At 41.0% G+C, this 21946-nt stretch overlaps 1 protein-coding gene across 7 annotated transcripts; it reads right to left on the reverse strand.

Annotated features, from left to right (window-relative positions):
* Positions 1 to 1483: 1483 nt before the first annotated feature.
* On the reverse strand, positions 1484 to 21249 carry LOC108942439 (nucleolar transcription factor 1-A-like). 7 transcript variants are annotated; one of them, XM_018765831.2, is made up of 20 exons: positions 21094 to 21249; positions 18681 to 18815; positions 17811 to 17992; positions 15779 to 15862; positions 15417 to 15572; positions 13565 to 13629; positions 13232 to 13352; positions 12722 to 12832; positions 12388 to 12515; positions 9729 to 9870; positions 9507 to 9548; positions 9250 to 9381; positions 8704 to 8859; positions 7966 to 8094; positions 6659 to 6744; positions 6366 to 6555; positions 5452 to 5499; positions 4515 to 4580; positions 4083 to 4178; positions 1484 to 2066 (listed from the first exon to the last, which is right to left on the reverse strand). In XM_018765831.2, the coding sequence occupies exons 2-20, from the start codon at positions 18724 to 18726 to the stop codon at positions 1953 to 1955; spliced, it is 2094 nt and encodes a 697-aa protein (XP_018621347.1). In that variant the 5' UTR covers positions 18727 to 18815; positions 21094 to 21249; the 3' UTR covers positions 1484 to 1952. The 7 variants fall into 7 exon arrangements, with proteins under 7 accessions (XP_018621347.1, XP_018621349.1, XP_018621345.1 ...); XM_018765833.2 differs by lacking the exon at positions 21094 to 21249 and adding an exon at positions 20616 to 20813 and having other exon boundaries at positions 7984 to 8094; XM_018765829.2 differs by lacking the exon at positions 21094 to 21249 and adding an exon at positions 20616 to 20812.
* Positions 21250 to 21946: the final 697 nt, after the last annotated feature.

Here is a 21946-nt window from a genome sequence, read left to right on the forward strand (position 1 = left end):
TTTCTATTCGCCGTGTCAAACAAGTGGTTTCAGCCTCCGTATGTGCGAGAGAGAGAGATTGATAACGAACAAACTGAAGACTGTTGGGACACAACAAAGTCTGAGAAATCCTGTAGCCTTCCTAGGAAATTACTTCTTGTCCCTGGAATAGTAAGTTCCTCCAGTACCAAACACAGCTGCTGTTCTTAGTTGCTGCACTGGAGGACTCAAATATACAGGAGGAAAAAAATAAGTCTAAATGGGTTCTTAAACTTCCAGTTGCTGCATCAGTTCAGACACCTAAAGCACCAGAAGGTTGGGATATTCATACATAACTTAAAAGGATTTTCTTAATTTTTGTCTAAAAGCCATTTTATCAAAGAAACTGACTCTTTAGAAACACTAAATACACAGTAAGTTGGTTACATTATAAGGACATGGTGAAAACATAGTATCTTGTACAGTAAAAGGGTTTTGTGAAGGTTCCGGCCATAACCCACTTTACCTGTCCGTCATCATGATTTCAGCAGACAATATATAGTAGTGCGTTATGCATTGTGTGTGTGTGTATCACAAACCAGTTAAACAACATATGCATCATACAACACATATACCACTTCAGACCTTAAAATCCGAGGTCAAAGGAAACATAAATGTAATGAATAAACAGCTCTTTCACGTGTGGAGGGGACATCTACTAGCACTGGATAGGATAGCGCTGACAATGGAGGGACCAGCTCTGCAGCAGCATCAAAGACCCTGAGTACTACTAAAAGTATTAATTTTCCTCAATGGACCAAATTAATCTGAACCTGCATGCATTACAATTCATTAAAGCAAATTTTTCATGCCAAGAGATTTTTCTGAAAAGATCAAATTTACAACAAGATTAACAGTTTAAATACCAAATATGTACATATAGGAACACTATTGGACAGACAGTTCATATTATAAAGTGACTTTAAAAGGATGCCAATAGCCTCCTTTTGAGACATATGTTCTGATCCGTAACAAAAGGGGCTCAAATGGAAAAATACCTTAGCGTACATAACTGTCCTGCCCAACTCTTAAAATCCTAAAAAGCTGGTTACCGTGTCCCCATTAGTCCTAGTCTTGCTGAAAAAATGGAATTTTACCCAGCACTAATGAGGAGGGGTGTAGGCTTTTGGTATTCATATATGCAATCTGGAGTGTGATGAAATTCTCAAGTGATCAAAGGATTGAAAACATAATATGTAGTATCAAAAATGTGCTACAGCATAGGTGTATTATACATGTCTCTTAATTCTTCGTTTGACACTCTGTGCCACTGTGTAAGAATGCTCTATAAAAATGAAATGAACTGAATGATAATACCAGTAGAAAAAAAATCTGGCCTGCTTTCCCCTAAACACAAATCCCCAACCTCTGAATGAGATGTAATGCCATTTAATTGGACACTGGGTACAGCCAAATCATATGGCGTGTATCACAATCCAAAAAATATCAAGAAAAAAAAAAAAAAAAAAAAAAAAAAAAAAAAAAAAAAACAGTGCAACTGAGTTTAACCTGAAATGTAGAATGTGCCAAGGGAAGGAACTGCAAAGACATTTTCTGTACGATTAGGAACACTGCAGACAGCAAATGTAAAGTCTTCTCCATCCCTTCCAACCTTGGTACAAACCAAAACACATACTCAAAGAGGAACTCCAAACGTAGCTATTTAATTAAAAAAAAAAAAAAAAAACATAAGGTTTTTAATAACACCTCAAGAAAAACAATAAAACAGCACAAGTAACATGGCTCCTTTTAAAAGAGAAGATATCCAGTTGAACGGAAGGAGCTGGGGACCACAGTTCTCAGTCTCTCATCGCTTCCTGTGCACAGTTAAGTATGGACACGCCCATTGAGGATACTTCCCAGAATGTCACAAGGTGGAGGGTGGGGCTTTGGGGGTGTGTCCTGCACAGGCCCCAACCCTTAGACAGATGACACTATTCACTATCTGTGTCACAGGAGTCCCCTGTGGATGAGCTGCTAGTTGCATCTGTTTGGTCGTCGTCATCGTCGTCGTCATCCTCGTCATCATCGTCCTCGTCGTCATCATTCTGGGAAAGGCGAAACATGATGGATTGTCAAGATACTTCCAGGCTTGGAAACTAACACCAGGGACGGCTGGTCGCACAGTGGTTAGAACTGCTGCCATTGGACCTTGAGGTCGCAGGTTCAAGTCTCACCTCCCTTGTAGTACCCTTGAGCAAGGTACTTACCCTAAATTGTTCCAGTGAAATTACCCAGCTGTATAAATAGGTAAATAATTCTAAGTAGCTTAACATTGTAAGAGGGTGTGGTGCATGGCAGGTTTGGCCGGTGCCCGCTGTGTGGTGGGTCTGGGGTTGAGTCCTGCTTGGGGTGCCTTGCAATGGAGTGGCATCCCGTCCTGGGTGTTGGGTTGTTGATGTTGGTCAGTTAACATTGTACAGGCAGTCCCTGAATTACGAACGAGGTCCGTGTCCTCAGTCTGTCTTTAAGTCGGAACAGTTAGGTATGGTGGGTATCTAATGTCAGTTTGTAAGTTGTTTCACTTAGTATATAGTAGATCTGTGTACCTTTCTATGCATAAAAAACATTAAAGAAACACTTTGGATACACTAAAACATCTTTAATATAACAATAGAGTAATAATAATACAATGTAATGATAATATATGTAACTACAGTATTTATAGTAGAGAGGCATGGAAAAAGCTAATAATAAATGTTACTACTGTCATGATGAACAGAGTACAGAGGAGACTGGACCCAAGTACAGGATCATTATTCAGAATTAAAAGATTAGATGTGTTTTTATTGTTAGGAACGGACGAATGGTCGGTGGATCGGCAAACTGAACAGAAGCAAGGATCTGGAATCGTGGTCGAGGGACAAGGCAGGTGGTTGTTATCAAAGAGACGTGGAATGGGACTGAGAGGTACGAGAACATGCGGGGGGTTGTTTGGACTGAGATTCCGCAACTGGGAAGAAGTGCTTTTGTAGCCAAGTGCTCTCTCTCAGAGACAGAGAGACACTTTAATGGGAAAAGCAAACACCGTTCGTTGGCGTTTCACCTTTCGCTTTATTATTTACTCTTTAGTTTCAATCGTGATCATTTTCTTTTTCTTGGATGCATCACATCACTTGCATCACATTTACGCTTTGGTGCCATGTGGTTATAGGAGGGTAAAAACAAAAAAATTAAAGCCAAATACAGTAGCACACAAGACACTTAACAGCATTGTGGTCCGACTGAAAAGAAGGAAGTCTGTCCTACCTCGGGCTCACACCCCCTGCCCACGAGCCGAACCGCTGTAGACAACGTTTTGATGCGCTTCGCAAAGTAGCGCCCGTTTCTTATTACGAATCGTCGTTTATACAGTAACTAGAATTTTTAATAGGCTTAATTATGAAGTTTTCATTTGACTGTTACTGAAGGGTAACCAAAAAAAAAAAAAAAAATCATCTTTTGGTCAGTAAGGGGGTGGTTTGGGTTGTACGTAAGTCGGATGTTTGTTACTCGGAGGAAAGGGTCAGGTAAATCAGTAAATGTAAGTAATTTTGGGCTGTTTGTTTCACCTTCAGACTCTGATTCATAAAGCACAAAAAACTGTTAATTTGAGGTCTACTGAGGTCTCATTTGAGATCCTTAGGAGCAAATACAGTCTCAGAGCTGGTTTCACTTCTTTATGGTACTCTCTTCCTTGCGCTTTTCTTCCTTCATCTTCTCATGCTTGAGAACGAGACACTTTTGACAATGTCACTACAAATTAAAACCTCTGCACTCCATTTCTGAAAAGTTTTATGAATAGTAGAACCAATTTTGCCACAAATTTCAGTAATTTGTCAGCTTCTTACCACATTTAATGCACTTAATTATACCTAACTTGTCTTTTAATGCTGTAATTTGTGTCTGTGTTCCCTGGAGAGGTTGCATTGTAATATCTTTTCACTTGTAAAAATCAATAAAACAATGAATTGTCATTTGACCAAACGTGCCCAAACATTTGCACATGGCTCTTACTGTTGGATTGATTTAGAATGGTGAAAAAACAATGTTGCTGCTTTAAAAACCTTTAGTGGATTACTCACATTGTCGCCATCGTCGTCACTATCGGAGCTCCCAGACTCATCATCTTCCGAGTCCGAAGAATCAGTGTTGTCGTCATCCTCTGAATCTGATGTGTCCTGTTAGAGACAATTACGTCACATACTCTTAGTGATCTTGGAGAAAAACGCACACTGACAATGGTGCAGAACTGGACTCTGGAGCAGGTTTGTAGCAGTTGAGCAGCCGATCCTCATTTAACAGTGTCTAGACTGAACATATTAAACTCCTTTTTTTTTGCTCTTAGTGGTATAAATGGAGCAGGAAAAAACTGCTGGATACAGTCACCCCAGAACTGTCAAATGAATAGTCATGGTACACAGCGTGCAAAGTCCTCAAAACACGCTTTTCTGTCACTCGCACACGCACAAAATCGCAGAATGATGTTGAAAGAGATTCAGCAATGTGGCACCTACCACTTTTCCTTTCTTCACCCGCACCTTTGCCTCGGGACCTTGTGCCTTCGCTGTGCTCCGCCGCTTCTAGTGGGGCCGACAGCGGAGTGACAGGATAAATTGCAGTTCAGTCGGCAAGCAGAAATACACAGAACCTTTGCCAATTTTATTTGTACCCATTTCAAAATTGACACCTGAAAACAGCAGGAAAAGCTCCATCATGAGCTGGTCTACCGTAATTAAGCTGTTCTCAAAGGTGTTTTTCCCTCCCAAAGCTGTCAGTTAACATTTACATTTCTTAAATCTGGCTTAAGCTTTTCTCCAAAGCAACCAGGTAATTTTTACTGGAGCAATTTAGGCTAAGTACCTTGCACAAGGGTACTACAGCAGGAGATTGGAACCTGTGCCCTTTGAGCCCAAAAGGTGGCAGCTTTTAACCACTATTTTACTTGCTGAATTTAAATTTATTTCTTCAGAGGATGCTTTTCTCCTAAAAGACCTACGGCGATTGCTATGTAGTATTTATATTTGCTTACTCCAAAGTGACTTTCAATGGACTTCAGTGCAATCATTCACTCATTTATACAGCAGATCAGTGTCACAACACACACTACGGGGCAATTTATAGTCACCGATCCACCGGAAACACATGTCCTTGGACTATAGGAAGAAACTGGAGCAACCAGAGGAAACCCAAGTGAACGCCAAACACATTGAGCAGAGATCAAACTTATGCCCAGTTGCAGAGCCCAGACACTATGAGGCAACAGTGCAAATCCATCATTTCCTCAGTTCCTCCTCTTGCATTCAGAACATTGATGAATCCTCCTTATTTAGAAAGTATATCTCAAAGCGTACAAACTTTGGAAAGCAACAATCTCAAGAAGCTGCAGAGACCAACGTGTAAGAAGGACCTGGCAATTACAAACGGCGACCTTTCCTCGTACTGCGTGCTTACCGTACTGGAGAACTCTTTATACATGGCATGTTCCTGAGGGGACAGGGACTGCAAGAGAAGGGGGGAGACACCATAAAAGGTTAAAGTGAGCTTTTGTTCAAGAAATGTGACGCAGAGGTGTTAACAACAGTCCACAAAGGGCTCATGTCAATACTGGTTTTTGCCTAAATGACTTTACTTGAATTAATCAGTTCAAATTATAAGGTCACTTTAATCTGATCCACTTCAATTATTATACCATTTTCCTTGCGTTTATATATTAGAGTGCCAATGTTTGGTTTTAATCATTAACGATGATCGCTCCACCAGTGGTATGACAACATCGACTGGCCGCACCGTCACAAGGCACCCATATTTCCTACGCACTCACTGTGTTTCATTTACAAAAATGTGTTATTGACAGAAACTTTGCTTTTTTTAGTGATTCCATTTACTGTGGTTAGCAAGCAAAAATGTGAGCATTCTTGTGGTGTAGACAAAAGAAAGGAAAAGAAAACAAAGTGAATATGAAATTCATTCAGAACCGGACCGCTTTAAATCGAGAACTAGCTGTAATTTTCAAAAAATATTTATGCAATGTGTAGCGTTTTACGGGGGGTGCGGTGGCGCAGTGGGTTGGACTGGGTCCTGCTCTCCAGTGGGTCTGGGGTTCGAGTCCCGCTTGGGGTGCCTTGCGACGGACTGGCATCCCGTCCTGGGTGTGTCCCCTCCCCCTCCGGCCTTACGCTCTGCGTTGCCAGGTAGGCTCCGGTTCCCCGCGACCCCGTATGGGGCAAGCGGTTCAGACAGTGTGTGTGTGTGTGTGTAGCGTTTTACCTGTAATTTAAGAAGAAAACCATTTGACTAAAAAAAGATCTGATCTTTATTTATGTTAATGATTAGGCCTTCTCCCCCCCTTCACAATGGGCTCACACCTTCAGCCAAGTGTCCAGCTCAGCCCTGTACTCCACTTGCTGCTCCTCCACCAGCTTCCTGTACTTGTCCTTCTGGCTCTGGTTGAGCTTGTGCCAGCGCTTGCCGATTTCCACCATGCGCTCCTTCAGGCTGAAATGGTTCAGCTCACCATTCGTCAGCAGCTCCTGGGAGAACATCTGGTAGCCGCTCCTGCGAAGGACACGGCCAGGTGATGGAAAGTGGAGTCGGAAGCCCTCCTGCTCAGATACAGGGCTGCAGGAAACAAGGTGAGGTTTGTGTGGGGTTCACTCACATGGGCGGTTTCTTTGGCTCGCCGTCAAACTTGGGCTTCCGCTGACCCTGTCCAGGCTGTGATGTTCTGGTCTCCAGGAGCTCCCTCTGTAGCGTAAATTATATTCATTCAGGCTACTACCTTGTCACGGCCGGAAAGACGATGTCAAAAAAAAAGCACGGCTACTGCTGAGCTTGTGAATATTCGCAAGTTGTGGGACATTGCTCTGCTCAAATTATACATGACAGAATGCTTGAATCTTGCCTGTTCTCTCCATATTCACAGGGCATCAGCTCCAACTTGAAGGCACCTATCATACCAGCTGTACCGTCATACGGAACAGTGGCTAATCTGCACTTCATAAACATGTACCACTAACTCTGGTATCTGGATTTTTTCTCTGCATGAGTGTATCCTGGGAAAATGTTTCCCATCATACAAACGGGCGGAGTTTCATGCACATACGAGTCACTGGTCCCAGTGGAGGAGCATTGTGCACTTCGAAGTTCATCCTTATTGACAGTACTGAAGTGCACAGAGTATAGTAAGAAAAAGTTGTCAAGATATCTAACCTAGTACATAAAGTGTTCTAGAACCATCCTCCTTATCTAACACACTGAACTGTAGCACAAGTCCTCATTACAGCCTTTGACAAACTATGGACATAGACTTATCTTTGAATTTTCATCTCTGAGATGCCATTTAAATATCTACTACATAAAAACAAAAATGTGTTTAAAAAGCAAATATCATATTTGCATTAGTTTCCATGTAAGATTGAAAAATCTAATGAGACTTGCACCTTGTTGCCAGAATACAAATAATACATACACTTCATTCACATCAAGAAACATTGACAGTAGCCCTCTATGAAACAAATTATTGGCAAGTATTTGATGAGCAAAAGATTCTCAAAATAGAGTAATATTAAATTAATCATCTTAAAACAATGTTAATGCTTCAGTATTTCTGGGTGATTATTATGTGAACTGTTGAGTCTTGGTCTGGGAACGGACTAATATTTTTCCGATAACAAATAATAGAATTATTTCAGTCAGTATTCGACTACTACCTTATGGATGGATTTTCATTAACAAATTAGGTTTGCATACCAGGGTAAAGGTCTACAGATCTCTTGAGTGCTGTTATGTCTTAATAGTTTATATATAAAATAAGATGCAATGCTCCACAGCGCTAGAACTAATATGCTCACATGAATATCATCTTTAAAAGGAATTAACAAGGCCCCCTCAATGTTTCTTATTCCAAAAAGGGAAACAACGGCATGGCCATTACTGATACAGGCGCTAAAATATCCGGTCACTGACCACTCTGCTGTACTGAACCTCGTATCGCTTCTGGTCTTCAGCCGCCTTCTTGATCCAGGGTATCTTCTCCTTCTTCTCCATGGACTTCCAAGCCGACTGCATGGCGCTCTGTGCCTTTTTGCGGTCATTCTTTAAGGGAAAATGTCAGAAATCAGCATACACAATCCCTTGGAACTTAAAGCTAACCACCACAATTATGGTCTTGCAATCAACAAAAAGTAGCTCTTTTGTGCATTTTTCCATAAGCAAGATCCTATAACTCTTTCACTGCCTGAAAAACAGTTCAACAGTTTTTCTACCTTATTTCATCAACTGTGTGTTATTACTGAGACATTCTTAGGCTTAAAAATATGCAAACAACATTATGTATGTCAGAAGAGAGCCAGAGTGACCCTCAGAATCCTGAGCCCTCTAATGCATTTGTTATTGAGTAAGATATATGTTCAGTGGCTGGCAACATGAATAATCTTCTGCAAATAAAATTCTAGGTCTACGTCTCACCTCTTCCTCACAAGTGCTGGCATATTGCTCTAGGGTACGCACATATTTTTGCTTAGCTTTAAAAACTTCTGCTTTGTAACTTCAATTTTAGGAAAACCAAAATGCCACTTCACATTTACAACATTGACTTATAGTACAAAGCACTGAGGGAAACCCAGGTCACTCAAACCAAAAAAAGATAACTAGCTGTATCGACCACCTGCTACACCCACCCAACATGGACCTTTGCTCTCTCACCCTGTACTTGGCCAGATAGTCCCCAATAACACTGTGCTGCCACATCTCCTCAGCCGTTCTGGGAGTGTCAGGCAGCCTTGGACACTTCCTGTTGTCCCTCTTGTCCTTGAGTGGGTCAAACACCCACTGCTCCAGCTCCGGGTCATGAGCATGCTCCTGGAAGGAGACACCACACTGAGCCAAACACAACAGAAACTGGGGACACCGACTCACTCCAGCATCTTAAGAGCGAAGCACGTGCATTTATTACCAGTTATTTCTTTTCCATATGGCGGACCATTTCAAATCTGTTGCCCTACGTTATGCACGGGGATCTTTTGCATATTAATCGAAAGAGGCGTTCTTGCAACTATTGTGTCCGCTGATCACGTGCTTTTTTTTTGTACACACACATGCACAGTCACACAAAAAGTTGACAGCGTAAACATCCTGTCCTTTTGTACAAGTTTCCTCAAACACCCTATTGAATCAGTAAGGGTGTAGCAATCATCTGCTTGCTGTTCTTCCCCTTTCTCAATAATGCATGGCTACAATTTTCAATTTTACCTTGCTCATGGGCGACTTGGCTCTGTGGGGGCTGCTGGAGCCCCCGGTGTTCCCCGTGCCACCAGAGCCCATCCGGACACCCGCTAGCTTCTCTTCTGCAAGAACCCTGTCCCTCTCCTGGTGTGGGAGGCTCTGAAACAACAAAAAGCACACAAAACAAGCGCTATGGATGGCCAGGGCCTTACAAAATGCGGGAAAGCTGTTACCAACCAGCCAGTGACCACAAACAGGTAGTAACTCAGCGCAGCGTTACTTACTTCCAGAAACCTTTGAAGCTCCATGTCGTACCGTTTCTTTTTCTAAAGGAAAAAAGTTAAAAACACGTCAACAGTCTTGCTTACTTATCTTTCTCCGTGACAACTACATCGATGCCTCTACGGCACTATAACATTAGATTTAGAATGTAACTGTACTGTGCATTATGGCACAAATGTGAATGCCCCCCCTCCCCCCCCCCGAACCTCATCCCCTAGGCTGACCTGTTCACAGCGCTTCTGGAACATGTCCTTTTCCTTTTGCGTCAACATTTTCCACTGCTTGCTGCACAGCACCATGCGTTCGGTGCTGGGCACGTCCTTCATGTTGACCATCAGCTCAGCACAGTACAGCGAGTAACCGTTCCTGGGGGGACATAATGCACTTTATTTGTACCGTCACTGCCCATTTATTGATCCTTCAATTAGACTTTAAAGACTAACTGACTACCAGAGGTGGGTAGTAATAAGTTACGTTCACTCCGCTACCTGTACTTAAGTTTTGGAGAAATTTCGCTTTTCAGAGTCATTTTTGGGAGAGACACCTTTTATTCAAGTACATCTGCAAAGAGGAAAATGTACTTTTCCTGTTGTATTTATCACCCTTATCCTGTCACTTTTAATTTTCTTAACATCTCCTTACTGTCAGCTGTCTGCTGTGGATTTCATGGGCCATCGTTCATTTTTGACAGTTCAGCATTTATTGCCAAATTGTGTCCCTCCTTGATTGATGGCCTTATTCCATCTCATTTTGATTAATTTATTTTCCTTGACTAAAAAGGTTGTTGTCAGGTTAATGTTATCACAAATGTTTACCTATGATCACAAATGTAACAGATATAATTTGGTGAAAGTATTTGTAATTTATAGAAATTGTATGTAACTTCTAAATATTGTATATGCATCTTCCCAGTTTTACAGTAAAATGGCTAAACCCCCCCCACTTTAGTCCAGTTCCTCCTAAAGACGCACCACTGCCTCTTGAAGAACTGATCTGATTACCCAATAAAATAAAAAATTTATTATCTTTATGTTATTTTGCATTTTCCATTTAGTTCTGATAGATTAATCATACTTTTGGGGTTAGTTTGTACTATATGTCAGTTTTTCGGAAAAAAAAATACTCCACATTCTTGAAATAAGCACATTTTGGCACCGGGTTCCAAGCACTGAATATTCCAGTACCTTTTAGGATCTGATGCTGTCTAGAATGTTCCGGTGCCTTCTACAATCTTCCAATGGCTATAAAGTACCAAACTAAAAATGGACACTCCAGAGGAACTAGTGGTATTTTTGTAATCACTAAATTTTAATCCTAATCAATGCAAAAGCTGACATAACTAAGAACTCTGAAAAGTTTTGTTATACGTATACTAGCTTCAATTCCTCAAACACTTTTGTGACATCCGGAGGGTTGAATATCTCTCCCCCCCGATCTTCCTGCCCCTGACCATCACAATTGACCCATACAGACAACTGATTCACTGGAGAACCAGAAAGGCAGGATTTCCTGCAAGTTAAAAGGCACTTCCTGGAGGACTTTTAGGCTTGTTCTGGGAAAATCGCTTGTGATATCTTTGATAGCACACTCTCCTTATTGTCCTTTATCGCAGTCAGTTTTGACACTTTGCCCCATTGTTTATTACTGTCGTTTGTATACTGTTTGTTGTTTATTTTTCTTTTCTTTACATAGTATAAACATGGAATACTTTTATGGGCACTGAGATACAGTTTCTGGTAATTTTTGAGGTTTTCTTGTATTTCTCATATTCTGTACAGTGAACACACTCTCCTTGTGGCCCAGTCTGTTCATAACAACTTATGATACACCCTACCAAGACAGCCTTGGGGTAGCAAAACTTCACAGGTGTGTTTTCATCTTTCTATCAACAGGTGAAACTGATCCATCGCCTAGCTAAATAAAACCAACAAGGCTGTCCGAGAAAAGCTCCACACAATTCATAGATTATGACTAACTATCTGCTTTTCCTTTGTTTGGACTTTAACCATATGAAATAACTGATCTTTTCATTTGTTAGTTACTTTGCATGAGGGTTTTCTTATTCTGTAAATGATAACAGCATAAAAGCTGTTGGTTCAAATCTCACTCATGACTGCTTTATTGCCTTTGAGAAATGCATTTATCCTGAACTGCTCTGATATAAATACTCTGTCATATAAAAGGGAAAAGTTTTAAATAGCTTTAGGGAAAGGCATCAACTAAATGGCAAAGTGTAACAACGATTCATTCGGGGCAGCATGCGGCAGCATGTGGACCAGTGGTTAGAGTACAGTGGTTAGAGGAATCAAAGGGCTTGTGTCTGAATCCCTGCTTCTGCAGTAGTACCACTGATCATGGTACTTACAGTGAATTTCCCCAGCAAAACTTATCTATTAATGGATCTATAATTCTTAACTTTGTATGAAAACCTAACATTGTAAATCATGTTGGACAAAAGCATCAGCTAAAAAACGGTTAACAATAAAACCATTTAGAGCTGGCACACTATGCAGACTGCAATCTTTTGTATTTATCTCATTAATCTAACTGTATTGGAAGTGTAGATTTAATGTACTGAAAGATCTGTAGACATGGAGGATAAAGAAATGCAACATTGCAAGTGGTCTCCAACATTTAAAAAGCTAATTTGAAATAACATAATTTGAATATTATGGAACAGATATAAAAATAACGTGATACTTTGTAGTTTTTTTTTTTTTTTTTTTACCTGACACTTTTTTCCTTTTCCAAAAGCATATTTCTGGATTAAGTTTTTTTTTTTTTTTTTAAATAAATGCTTTTACTTTTGTTTTGTTTTTGACTGCCACCTCTGCCAGTTTGTGGTATGATATCCTTCTACAGAGGAGCGAAACCAGAACTTACGGGGGTGGTTTGGTGGGCCGTCCATCAAACTTGTCCTTAAGCTGCCGCTCAGCCTTGGTTAGGACAGACTTCACGTGTTCATCGGCTATGGATTCTGGGTGTGCCTCTTTGTAGGCCCGCAAGCTGTCCTACAGTGAAGATTCACACGTTAAAACATGGCGAGGGCATGTGCAGACAACTGGCAGAAATGGAAAAGCTCACAAAATCCCCAGAATTCATTAAGGTCTGAAGAGAACACAGCTCTCTTCCACCATTTAATATCACAACTAAGTCTGAGGATGTTCTCATTTACATCTGCTTCAACACACCATGGACCTGCTGTCATGCCCCTCACCTCGTAGGCCTTCTGCAGCTCCAAAGCCTTGCTGATCCACTTGAGCCGCTTCTTGTCCGACAGCTGGGACCACTGTCGCCGCAGGGCCTCCTTCAGTTCTTTCTGGCTTACCTGGTAGAATGGGGGAAAATTGTACATGCAACACAAACCTTCCACAGTGCAGCAGTTTTCGACTCGACCTCTGAAAAAGTTTTAAAACAAAGCTCTTTCTGCTTAACCCCTGCCAAAAAAAATCAAGACTCGTAGTTCAACTCTTGTGATTCCAGCCACTATGTAATTTTAAAGGTTTATAGGAAAAGTTACTCATCTGTGAACTGTTATATTCTACACTTACATAGAGTAATTTAAAAAGTTATATGTCTTTTATATATATATGAATAAATTGCTGCACTAAAACCAAAACAGAACAGCTTCAGGAGCCTGTGGAAATTAAACCATGACTAATGAATGAGAACCAAAGGGTATTAATCTCACACAACTGTTCTCTCCATGGCTTATCCACCCACTTACATCGGGGTGAAGCTTCATGTAGGCTTTTTTCTCGTGATTATACCACAGTTGCTGGGGAGTCTTGGGCTTCTCTGGAAGGTCAGACTTTTTCCTCTCCTCCATCAACTCTGGGTGATCCTCTCTGTTGTGTCGGTGGTGAAAAAGAGACAAGTACTGCCTCAGGGAAATTATTTGGATGGCAACAGATTTGAGGGCTTTGCCACATTCATGCAAGGCAAGTCCCACACAACTACATGAAGAATTTTACCTCTGTACAGCAACACAAATTATTCTCAAGCCACAAATTGGAATTTGCTCAATCACAGTTGAGCACATAGTAAGACAGTCCCTTACTTGAAGCGTGCCATATTTTTTTCAAATGACTCTTTCTCACGCTGGAACTCTTGAATATACTTGAGCTGCAAACACAGATGGAGAGGCATTCAGTTTAATGGGTAGAACATACTTTAATGGGTAGAACATACACACTACGAACGTCTCTGTACAACTGTTCATTAACTATCAATTCCCATTGTGATTCAGTCGGTCAAATGAACTTAATTCACATTAAAATGAATCTGAAAATAAAATAGCTATTCATTTAAGCCCATACTACCAACACCCGCTTCTTAGAAAATAAGTGACACAAAAGTTATTACATTGCACCTATGCTGCAGTATACACACTCTTGGTATAAAGACATTTACTTATCCCTGAACGAATATGCTCCACTCGTATAACGATTTTGTCATTGGTTTTCCACAGCTTTATACCAAATGCTGGACGAAATGAGTCCATCCATGAAAACCGTTTCAACCACCCACTCTGATCAGTAACTCGTCCCGAGGGAAGGGGAGAAGAAAAAACACACACGCACAAACTGCTATGTGTAAAGGCTGAGAATGCTGAGAACAGACACCATCTCAGTTCACATTTACACAAAATGCTGCACTGGGTTTTTCTTTGTGTACATCATTTTTATTGGTTTTCATGCTTTATTTGCGTTTGTTTTGGCTTCAACATGAGTCCAGGCCAAAATAATAAGACAAATTTTAAAATAAAGAACTGCTCATTTTAAAATGTAAAGGTATTGTCAGAAGTGTTGAAGGACAAAAAGAGGTGTGATAACACTAATCTACCACACCGTCCTACATGAAGCTACAGTAAGAATTTAATTGCAGTTGTTACAGCTAAAGGTGGTGCAATCGGTAAATGACTGTGAAGAGCAATTACTTTTTTCCACATGTAACCACATATTTCACTATCTCCCATACTATGTAAGTAATACAAAAACAACATTGTCTTTTTCTTTGTTAAGCTCCGTTGATAGTTCAATTTCTGTCACTAAAACTGACCGAAATATCACATCAAAATGTAAAATGTAAAAAAAAAAATGTAGAAAACAAGAGAAAACTGAAAAGGGGACAATTACATTTTCAGCGCACTATACAGAGTGCTGTAGAAAACACTCCCCTGGTTGCATTTGCATTTATTCATTTAGCTGATGCTTTTCTCCAAAGTGATTTACAATGTTAGTTTACCTACAATCACCCATTTGTACAGCTGGGTAATTTTAACAGAGCAATTTAGGGTTAGTACCTTGCTCAAGGGTATTATACAGCTGGAGGTGAGATCTGAACCTCCAGCCTTTGCATCCAAAGGCAGCAGCTCTTACCACTATGCTAGCAGCTGTTTCCGTTTCCAAAAATTTACATTTTCACTTTGATTTTTCACTTAGGTCTTCACATATACATCCCTTCAACAGCTGACATATAGGCTGTATTGTATTGTTTCCATTTAGCTGTAAAAATTTCCAACAAACTTGTACTCTGCTATCACAAAATCCATAAAACACCTACCTGAATGACATCAAACAACAAAGACGGTACTAACTTACCTAATGAAACTTAGAAGAATGTTAATAAGGATCATGTGTGTTTTTGGATGATTTTGGACATAACAGATTATAATTTGTTTTCCATAAAAATTTATGGAAATAGGTTCTAGAGAACCCATGTTTGCTTTACAGATAAAAAAATTTGAAACAAATTACGGGTATTTACCATTTCTGAATTATAGGTTTTTAAATATTTTTAAAAGCTTAGCGGATGACCCACTAAAAGGACTGTTGAGCAAATTTTGAGAAACATTGTCTTAGAGAGGGGTACCCAGCTAAGTCTGACTCTTGAATGCGATGAGCTCATACCTTCTTCTTTTCTGTCAACTCCTTGTACTTCTTAGACAAGATCTTGGTGAGGTCCAGATTACTCATTTCTGGATGGATCTTTGCATACTTGGCTCTCTTCTCCATAAAAAAGCGGAAGTATGGCGTCAAAGGCTTCTTGGGGAACTCTGGGTGCCGCTAAGAATGAACAGAAATGCAATGCGAGTAAACGTGGAGAAAAGTTCACATTCTTTCAAATAGAAATTTATTTTCCGCCCAACAATATGGGACAAAAAACTTCCCAGAGATTTTAAAATTAATTTCAACTCAAAAATTCATTAAGAATATGCAGCACACTGAAGTATATACTACAGAAGCGTACATTAGATTTACATTTGCTGTACCTTCAATTTTTTCCCCTTGTACGGGTTTTTCACATACTCTATGGCATCAATGAGAAGTTCTGTCATGGTTCTGTATTTCCGCACCTATGAATGGACAGAAAGAGCGATTACTCTTGTGCCTTTTTAAAACTTTCTTTAAAAATATCCAATCTCATAGTGTTGCAAAATAATTAAAAAAAAATGTAAATTTTAGTACTTCTCTATCCATAAAATGACCCGATAAAAATGACCAAATGAAATTTTATATTTTGGAAGTTAAGATATACTAAAAATACAAAATCCAGACAACGACTTAGAGAATTTATTCCTTTGTGTTCACAAAAAAACTAGGACAGGTACATTCCATTCTCTCGAGAGTTCACGTCAAAACACAAATGCAGTCCACCTGGCCTGATTCAAAATCCACCTGCTATTAATCAACGGAAATGTCTTGGGTTTCACAACTGAAACAGCAGATAAGTCGAGCTGTCATGAAGATTAACAACTGGGCTGTGGAACTTTGCGGGGAGGGACGACTTCTCTTACGAGTCAAGTTGGAAGTGGTTTTAAAATGTCTGGCCAAACACTGAGCCTCACCAATACACAGTTTACAAAAAATTATTTAATAATAATCCACACACCACCAAGATCAGGCCGTCCTGCAAAAGGGGAACAACGGGGTTTAGAAGGGTAATTTTCACTCAAGTATCTAAGTGGCCACCACTGAGTAGTGGACATCACTGCCATTCCCACAGATTATTAATCTCTTGAGCACTGCACAGATTTCACATAAAACTAAACAGCTCTTTAGCATTAAAACAAAGTGTTTGGCACAAATCAAAGAGTCTATCAACTATAGATCTCCTGTCAACCGAAGCAGGAGCAGTAGCTACAGGGTTTTTTCCCTGTACAAAGGAGAGGGAAGCCTGTTACCATCAAGGAGAGGACAGATGAGACAAATGCAAGCAAATGGTACAGAAAAACCTATTTCATTGGGCAAGAGATCTGTTTAAAGTGAAAATTTGTGTTTCAATAGAACAATAACCAAATCATTCAACAAACACTTCAAAGGAAAGCCTTAAAAACAAAGTCACTACGCCCATTACTCATTTAATGAGGTTAATTTGTTCCAAAAAATCCTCCCTTTAGGTAAATTCCTACCATGATGAGGCCAAATAACCATTTCTTAAGGGGACAAAGAGAAATGTCACCTAAAAATAATTAAAATACCAAAATAAAGGATGTTTTTATCCATGACACTGGCAAAGCCAACACAGTACAGTTGGTCCCAGATCAACACACTTTTCTGAGAAGTGTTTCGTATTTATTTGTTTTTTATAAAAATAGAGGCTTAGTACACAAATTCAAATTGCATGCTAAAGTGTCAAGTTAAGCAGTTAAGCAGATGCAACTGTGAATAGTAGGCACTGCCTTAAGTTTTTCAAAAGATTGGAGAAAAACTAGATCTTTCGGCTTCAACATCTATTAGTTCTGAAACCATCCATGAAGCGGGTTTCGTCAAATTTGACACAGGTGGATCAAACTTGCATGGAGAATGAGACAGAAAGTAGAACATTTAAGTGCGTAAACTACAGAGCTGTACTTACTGACAAAGTCCTATTTCAAGTAATGCTCACTTAATGAAATTGATTGCTTTTATAAGACATGCCTTTATTTAAATGGGTGTGTGTTTGAAGAAAAAATTCATTACCTTTTAACACCCCCCCACCTCCCTTTTTAAGATGTGACCAGAAAGCTTTAAAATTCAAGTGTTGAATACTTTCAGAATTCACTGCATATCTCAACAGATATATAAAGATGATGATTGGCCAAGGACTTTATCATCTCACATATTTACCATATCATTGAGTAATAACCATTCCATTCATTCAGTAAAGATTAATTTCTTCCAGCAAGTTCTTGCCATGTTATTTGATGGACTGAATAAAAAAGATCATCGGCTATAACAACCTGAGAAGTAGAGGAACTTTCAACAACGTCAAATCGAACATAGTTGTCCTACCACAGAGCTTTACATGAACGCAATGATTACCTCGCTGGAAACCTTCTGCCACTTCTGCTTGCACATGTCTCCGGTAAAGCCACTAAAGCCCACCTTCTCCCAGTCAAAATGAGACTCAGTGGTCTTATACTTCATGGTGTCTTCTTCGGGCAGAAGGCTGCGGATCCTCTCCAGCAGCGTAAGGCAGTCCTCCTTGCTCCATTCTTCTCCATCTGACATGCAGCCAAGAGTGTATGAGCATGGAACACAACCACACACACAAAAATGCTAAAGGCATAGTGGATAGAACCTCACTACGGGGTGTGACACACACACACACACACACACACACACACACTGCATATTATCAACTCCCGGAACTGGTATCAACTGGCAACAAGTGGAACGAATGTGTGCGCTTTTCGGAAAGCTACATTAAAAAATAAATGTTGAATATCACATCAGTCAAAGAAAAGTCTCATCACTACCCAGAGAGCAACAGAAATAATTTGTGACATAAACAAAAGGGACAACATTACAAATTCTGAAATAGGGAGAAAAGCAGGAATAGGAGATGGTGCAGATACATGGCAGTAAAGAGAAACGTGCAGGTGACATGGCGAGAATAAAAGACAACAAATACACAATCAGAGTCACTAACTGGTGTCTGAGGAACATCAACAGAAGAACAGGAAGGGCACCCCTCAGATGGGAATACCCCCTAATCAAAGCTTTTGGAATGGAGAAGCACTGCTCAAGACAGGCAACTATAACATTGCCGTGACCTGCAGTCTTGGAAAAATTCAGTCTAAAATTACAAATCCATCAAGGGATGTTTCAAAGTCCTTTAATTACTTTATGTTTTCCACCATAACTACTCCAAAATTCAAAACCTTAGAAAAGCTCCAGAGACGGGTGTACCTGACTCACTCTTTGTGCGTGACTCCTGGCTGCTGCTTCCGTTCATGACAGAGGTACTGAGCGGCTCTACCCGACCCACCGGACCCCCCGACAAGGGATTAGTGCCACTGACAGTTGAACCTCGCGAGTCTCAATCTGGGAAAAGAAAGAAAAAATAACTTTTTCACATCTACTCTTCCTTTGACATGGTAAGAAATCCTACAGAGAGACAGAAAATGTCTTTACAGTAGAGTAAAAACGGCGTTTTGAAAAAGTGAACTCAACGTACACAGAATAGATCACACAAAAAAGTACTTATTTAAATAAGAAGTCAATATTCAGAGGCAAGCAAATTAATTGGTATGAACAGAGTTTCAGCGAGCGCCCGACGCCCTGCTGGCATCTGGTCCGAGTGACTTATGTGGGTATATAGCGACTGAAAACGTAGGACTGCAGGTTCACCAGGTCACATCCCACACTGTAGAGACACTCCTTTCAACTGGCAACTTTTTTTTTTTTTGCGCACATAGAACTAATGTACAAAAGGCCTGTTACAAAGTGGCATCCTGTCCAATATCTGTTCTGCCTTTCACCCTATTATTCGCGAGACCGGCTCAAAATTGCAGCTGATAAAGGAACGGAAACAAGGCCTCCCAACGGTTAATTCAAGCCGCTTACCGGTTTGTTTCGAGATTCTACGGAAAGAACGTGCAGTTTTTCGGTTCGTATTTTAGCCAGTGTTTGAGTCACGTTGTTTTAGACAAACCATGAGTTGCAAATCCATCCCCGACAGGTACTGTGAGAATATTGAGTGGCTCAGACGTAATGCAACATATGAAGGTTGTTGGGCCGTAGAAAATCATCCATCCATCCACCCACCCACGGTCAATAACTGCTTGCCCAGTGCAGACTGGGCACCCTGGACAGGACGCCACTACACTGCACCACATCCTAAAGGCTGTTAATTATGCGATTTACTCGGACCCCAGGAGTGCTCCATTGTTTGCCTGAATATTCTAAGTTAGCCATGACTACAGGTTTATGTGTGTGATTTCATTCATTCTACATTGATCGTTTAAGAGCTACAGTAATTTAGTAAACAACACAAGACATATGCAAACATCAACAGAATTGACATCAATAGTGTGTGTCAAAACAAGTAAAACGTCTAACTGAGAGAGACTAAGAGGAGCCGTGACCGTTATGTAGTCACAGTGGTAGTCTATCTCTCTCACACACACACACACACACACACACACACACACACACAAGCAGCTGTCAACACGTCTCAGTCCTTCTATCTTGGCCCACAAGGTCAACGAGAGCCCAAAGTTACACCACTACACGCACAGGGACACAAGTGTCGCTTGTGAAGCGAAAGCAAAGTTACACAGAACGACAAGTGACTATTTTTTGCATAATAATAAATAATGGTAAACAATAACAACAATAACGTGAAGCGGATGGTCTGCGCCGTGTGCGACCCTGAGCACAGGTCCGGCTGCAACGTGGTCAAGAGCGGGATAGTTCCGCCCGCAGTCCCCAAACGCGGAGAGAGCTCAGGCGCGCGCCTCGCTTTTGTTACGGCGAGAAAAGGCGCGTTTAACGTAACGGCTCCGCGTCTCGCGCGGCCGCTTATCGTTGGTCGAATGGCCAATGTCTCTGCGGAGTCCTTCGATATATTTGACGGACATTTTCACGTCGCTAAATGCGCAAAAAAATAAAATAAAAAATAAAGGTCGGCGAAGGGCAGATGTGAATTAAGTGCATTTCAGGGTTTCGGACGCGTTGCCCGTAGGCGTGCGCGAGGTGGGTGTGGAGCGAGGCGCGCGGCAGCCCCCCACTGCTTTACCCGCGAACGCGGCACCGCGCGGCCGCCATGAGCGGCGCAACGCCTCAGAAATGCGATCCGAAAAAAAACTCCTCCGTGACGGCCCCAGACAATTATTCACCCACCTTTCTTGTTGAAAACACGGGACTGTAGATGCGAGTCCAAATCAGATCAACGGTAGCGTCCGGGATTTTTTTTTAACCGTGTTTTTGCAGGCTGTGGACCCCGGGGACTCGGAACGAAACGTATCCGACTAGAAGCGCTTCTCGTTCGGCATGAAACTCCGCCCCGCGCCGCAGGGGGAGGAACTCCCACGGAAAACCTGCGGGAGCGACGGAGACAAAGAAAGGCGGGCTCTTCAGCTTCGTTTTGTGCATCATTTATTTTTTTTAAATCGAATAGTTTAGATAGCATAATTTATTTTTTATATATTATTGGGCTAAATGTATTTAATGGTCGCTGTACTTCATCGAGGCTCACCGGGTTTCTCTCGACAAGCCAGCGGCCGTACCAAGTGGGAACGACGTATGACATAAAAAAAATAAATACACAATAAAATCATTCTCCACGTTTTATGCATTGTATGACATTTCGTATTATTACCTTTAAGTGCAAATTCAAGTGGACCTCAAGGAGAATGTGCTCTGTGTTTGCATCTGCGGGGGCGGTTTCATTACTTCATCGCAGGGCTCTAAATAACAATTCACATATACATAAGACATGTCCTCAATAACTGTTTCTGACAAGTGAAAGGATATTAATACCATTTAATAATCCTAAGCCACCACACATCCCATTGTGCCCTTGATCACTCCACTCCGCTCACGTAGGGTCGTTATCAGCGGTCACGTGTCCAGGTGATTCTATGATACATTAACACGAGTGGTTACCTTAATATTAAAAGATTTGAATGCCACCTCCTGCTCTTGTACCCCTGATCAAAATAGTCTACTTGCCCGTCTTAGATACAGAAAAAAACATGTCCTGGTGTATAAATGGGTAAATCATTGTTACTAGCTCAAGTTATAATATATGTCACCTTGCATAAAGGTATCAGCTGAATATTGGGTAATAACAACTGTAATAATAACTGTAATTTCTTGACTTAGGACAGAAACACTAAAGTAAATAAGTGGATTTTGTAAGTTTACCATAACAGCTGAAACAAGAAATAAGCTAATATGTTTATATGATGGGGGGGGGTGTGGTGATGCAGCAAGTTTGGCCTGTGCCTGCTCTCTGGTGGGTCTGGAGTTCAAGTCCTGCTTGGGGTGCCCTGTGATGGACTGGCGTCCCATCCTGGGTGTGTCCCCTCCCCCTCCAGCCTTGTGCCCTGTGTCACTGGGTTAGGCTCTGGCTCCAGCTCCCAGCGACCCTGCATGGGACAAGCGATTTCAGATGATGTGTGTGTGTGTTTATATAACTTTTAAATCATTTGAAGTAAAAATATATGCTG

Source organism: Scleropages formosus, chromosome 5, assembly GCF_900964775.1.
Source record: "Scleropages formosus chromosome 5, fSclFor1.1, whole genome shotgun sequence".
NCBI lineage: Eukaryota > Metazoa > Chordata > Actinopteri > Osteoglossiformes > Osteoglossidae > Scleropages > Scleropages formosus.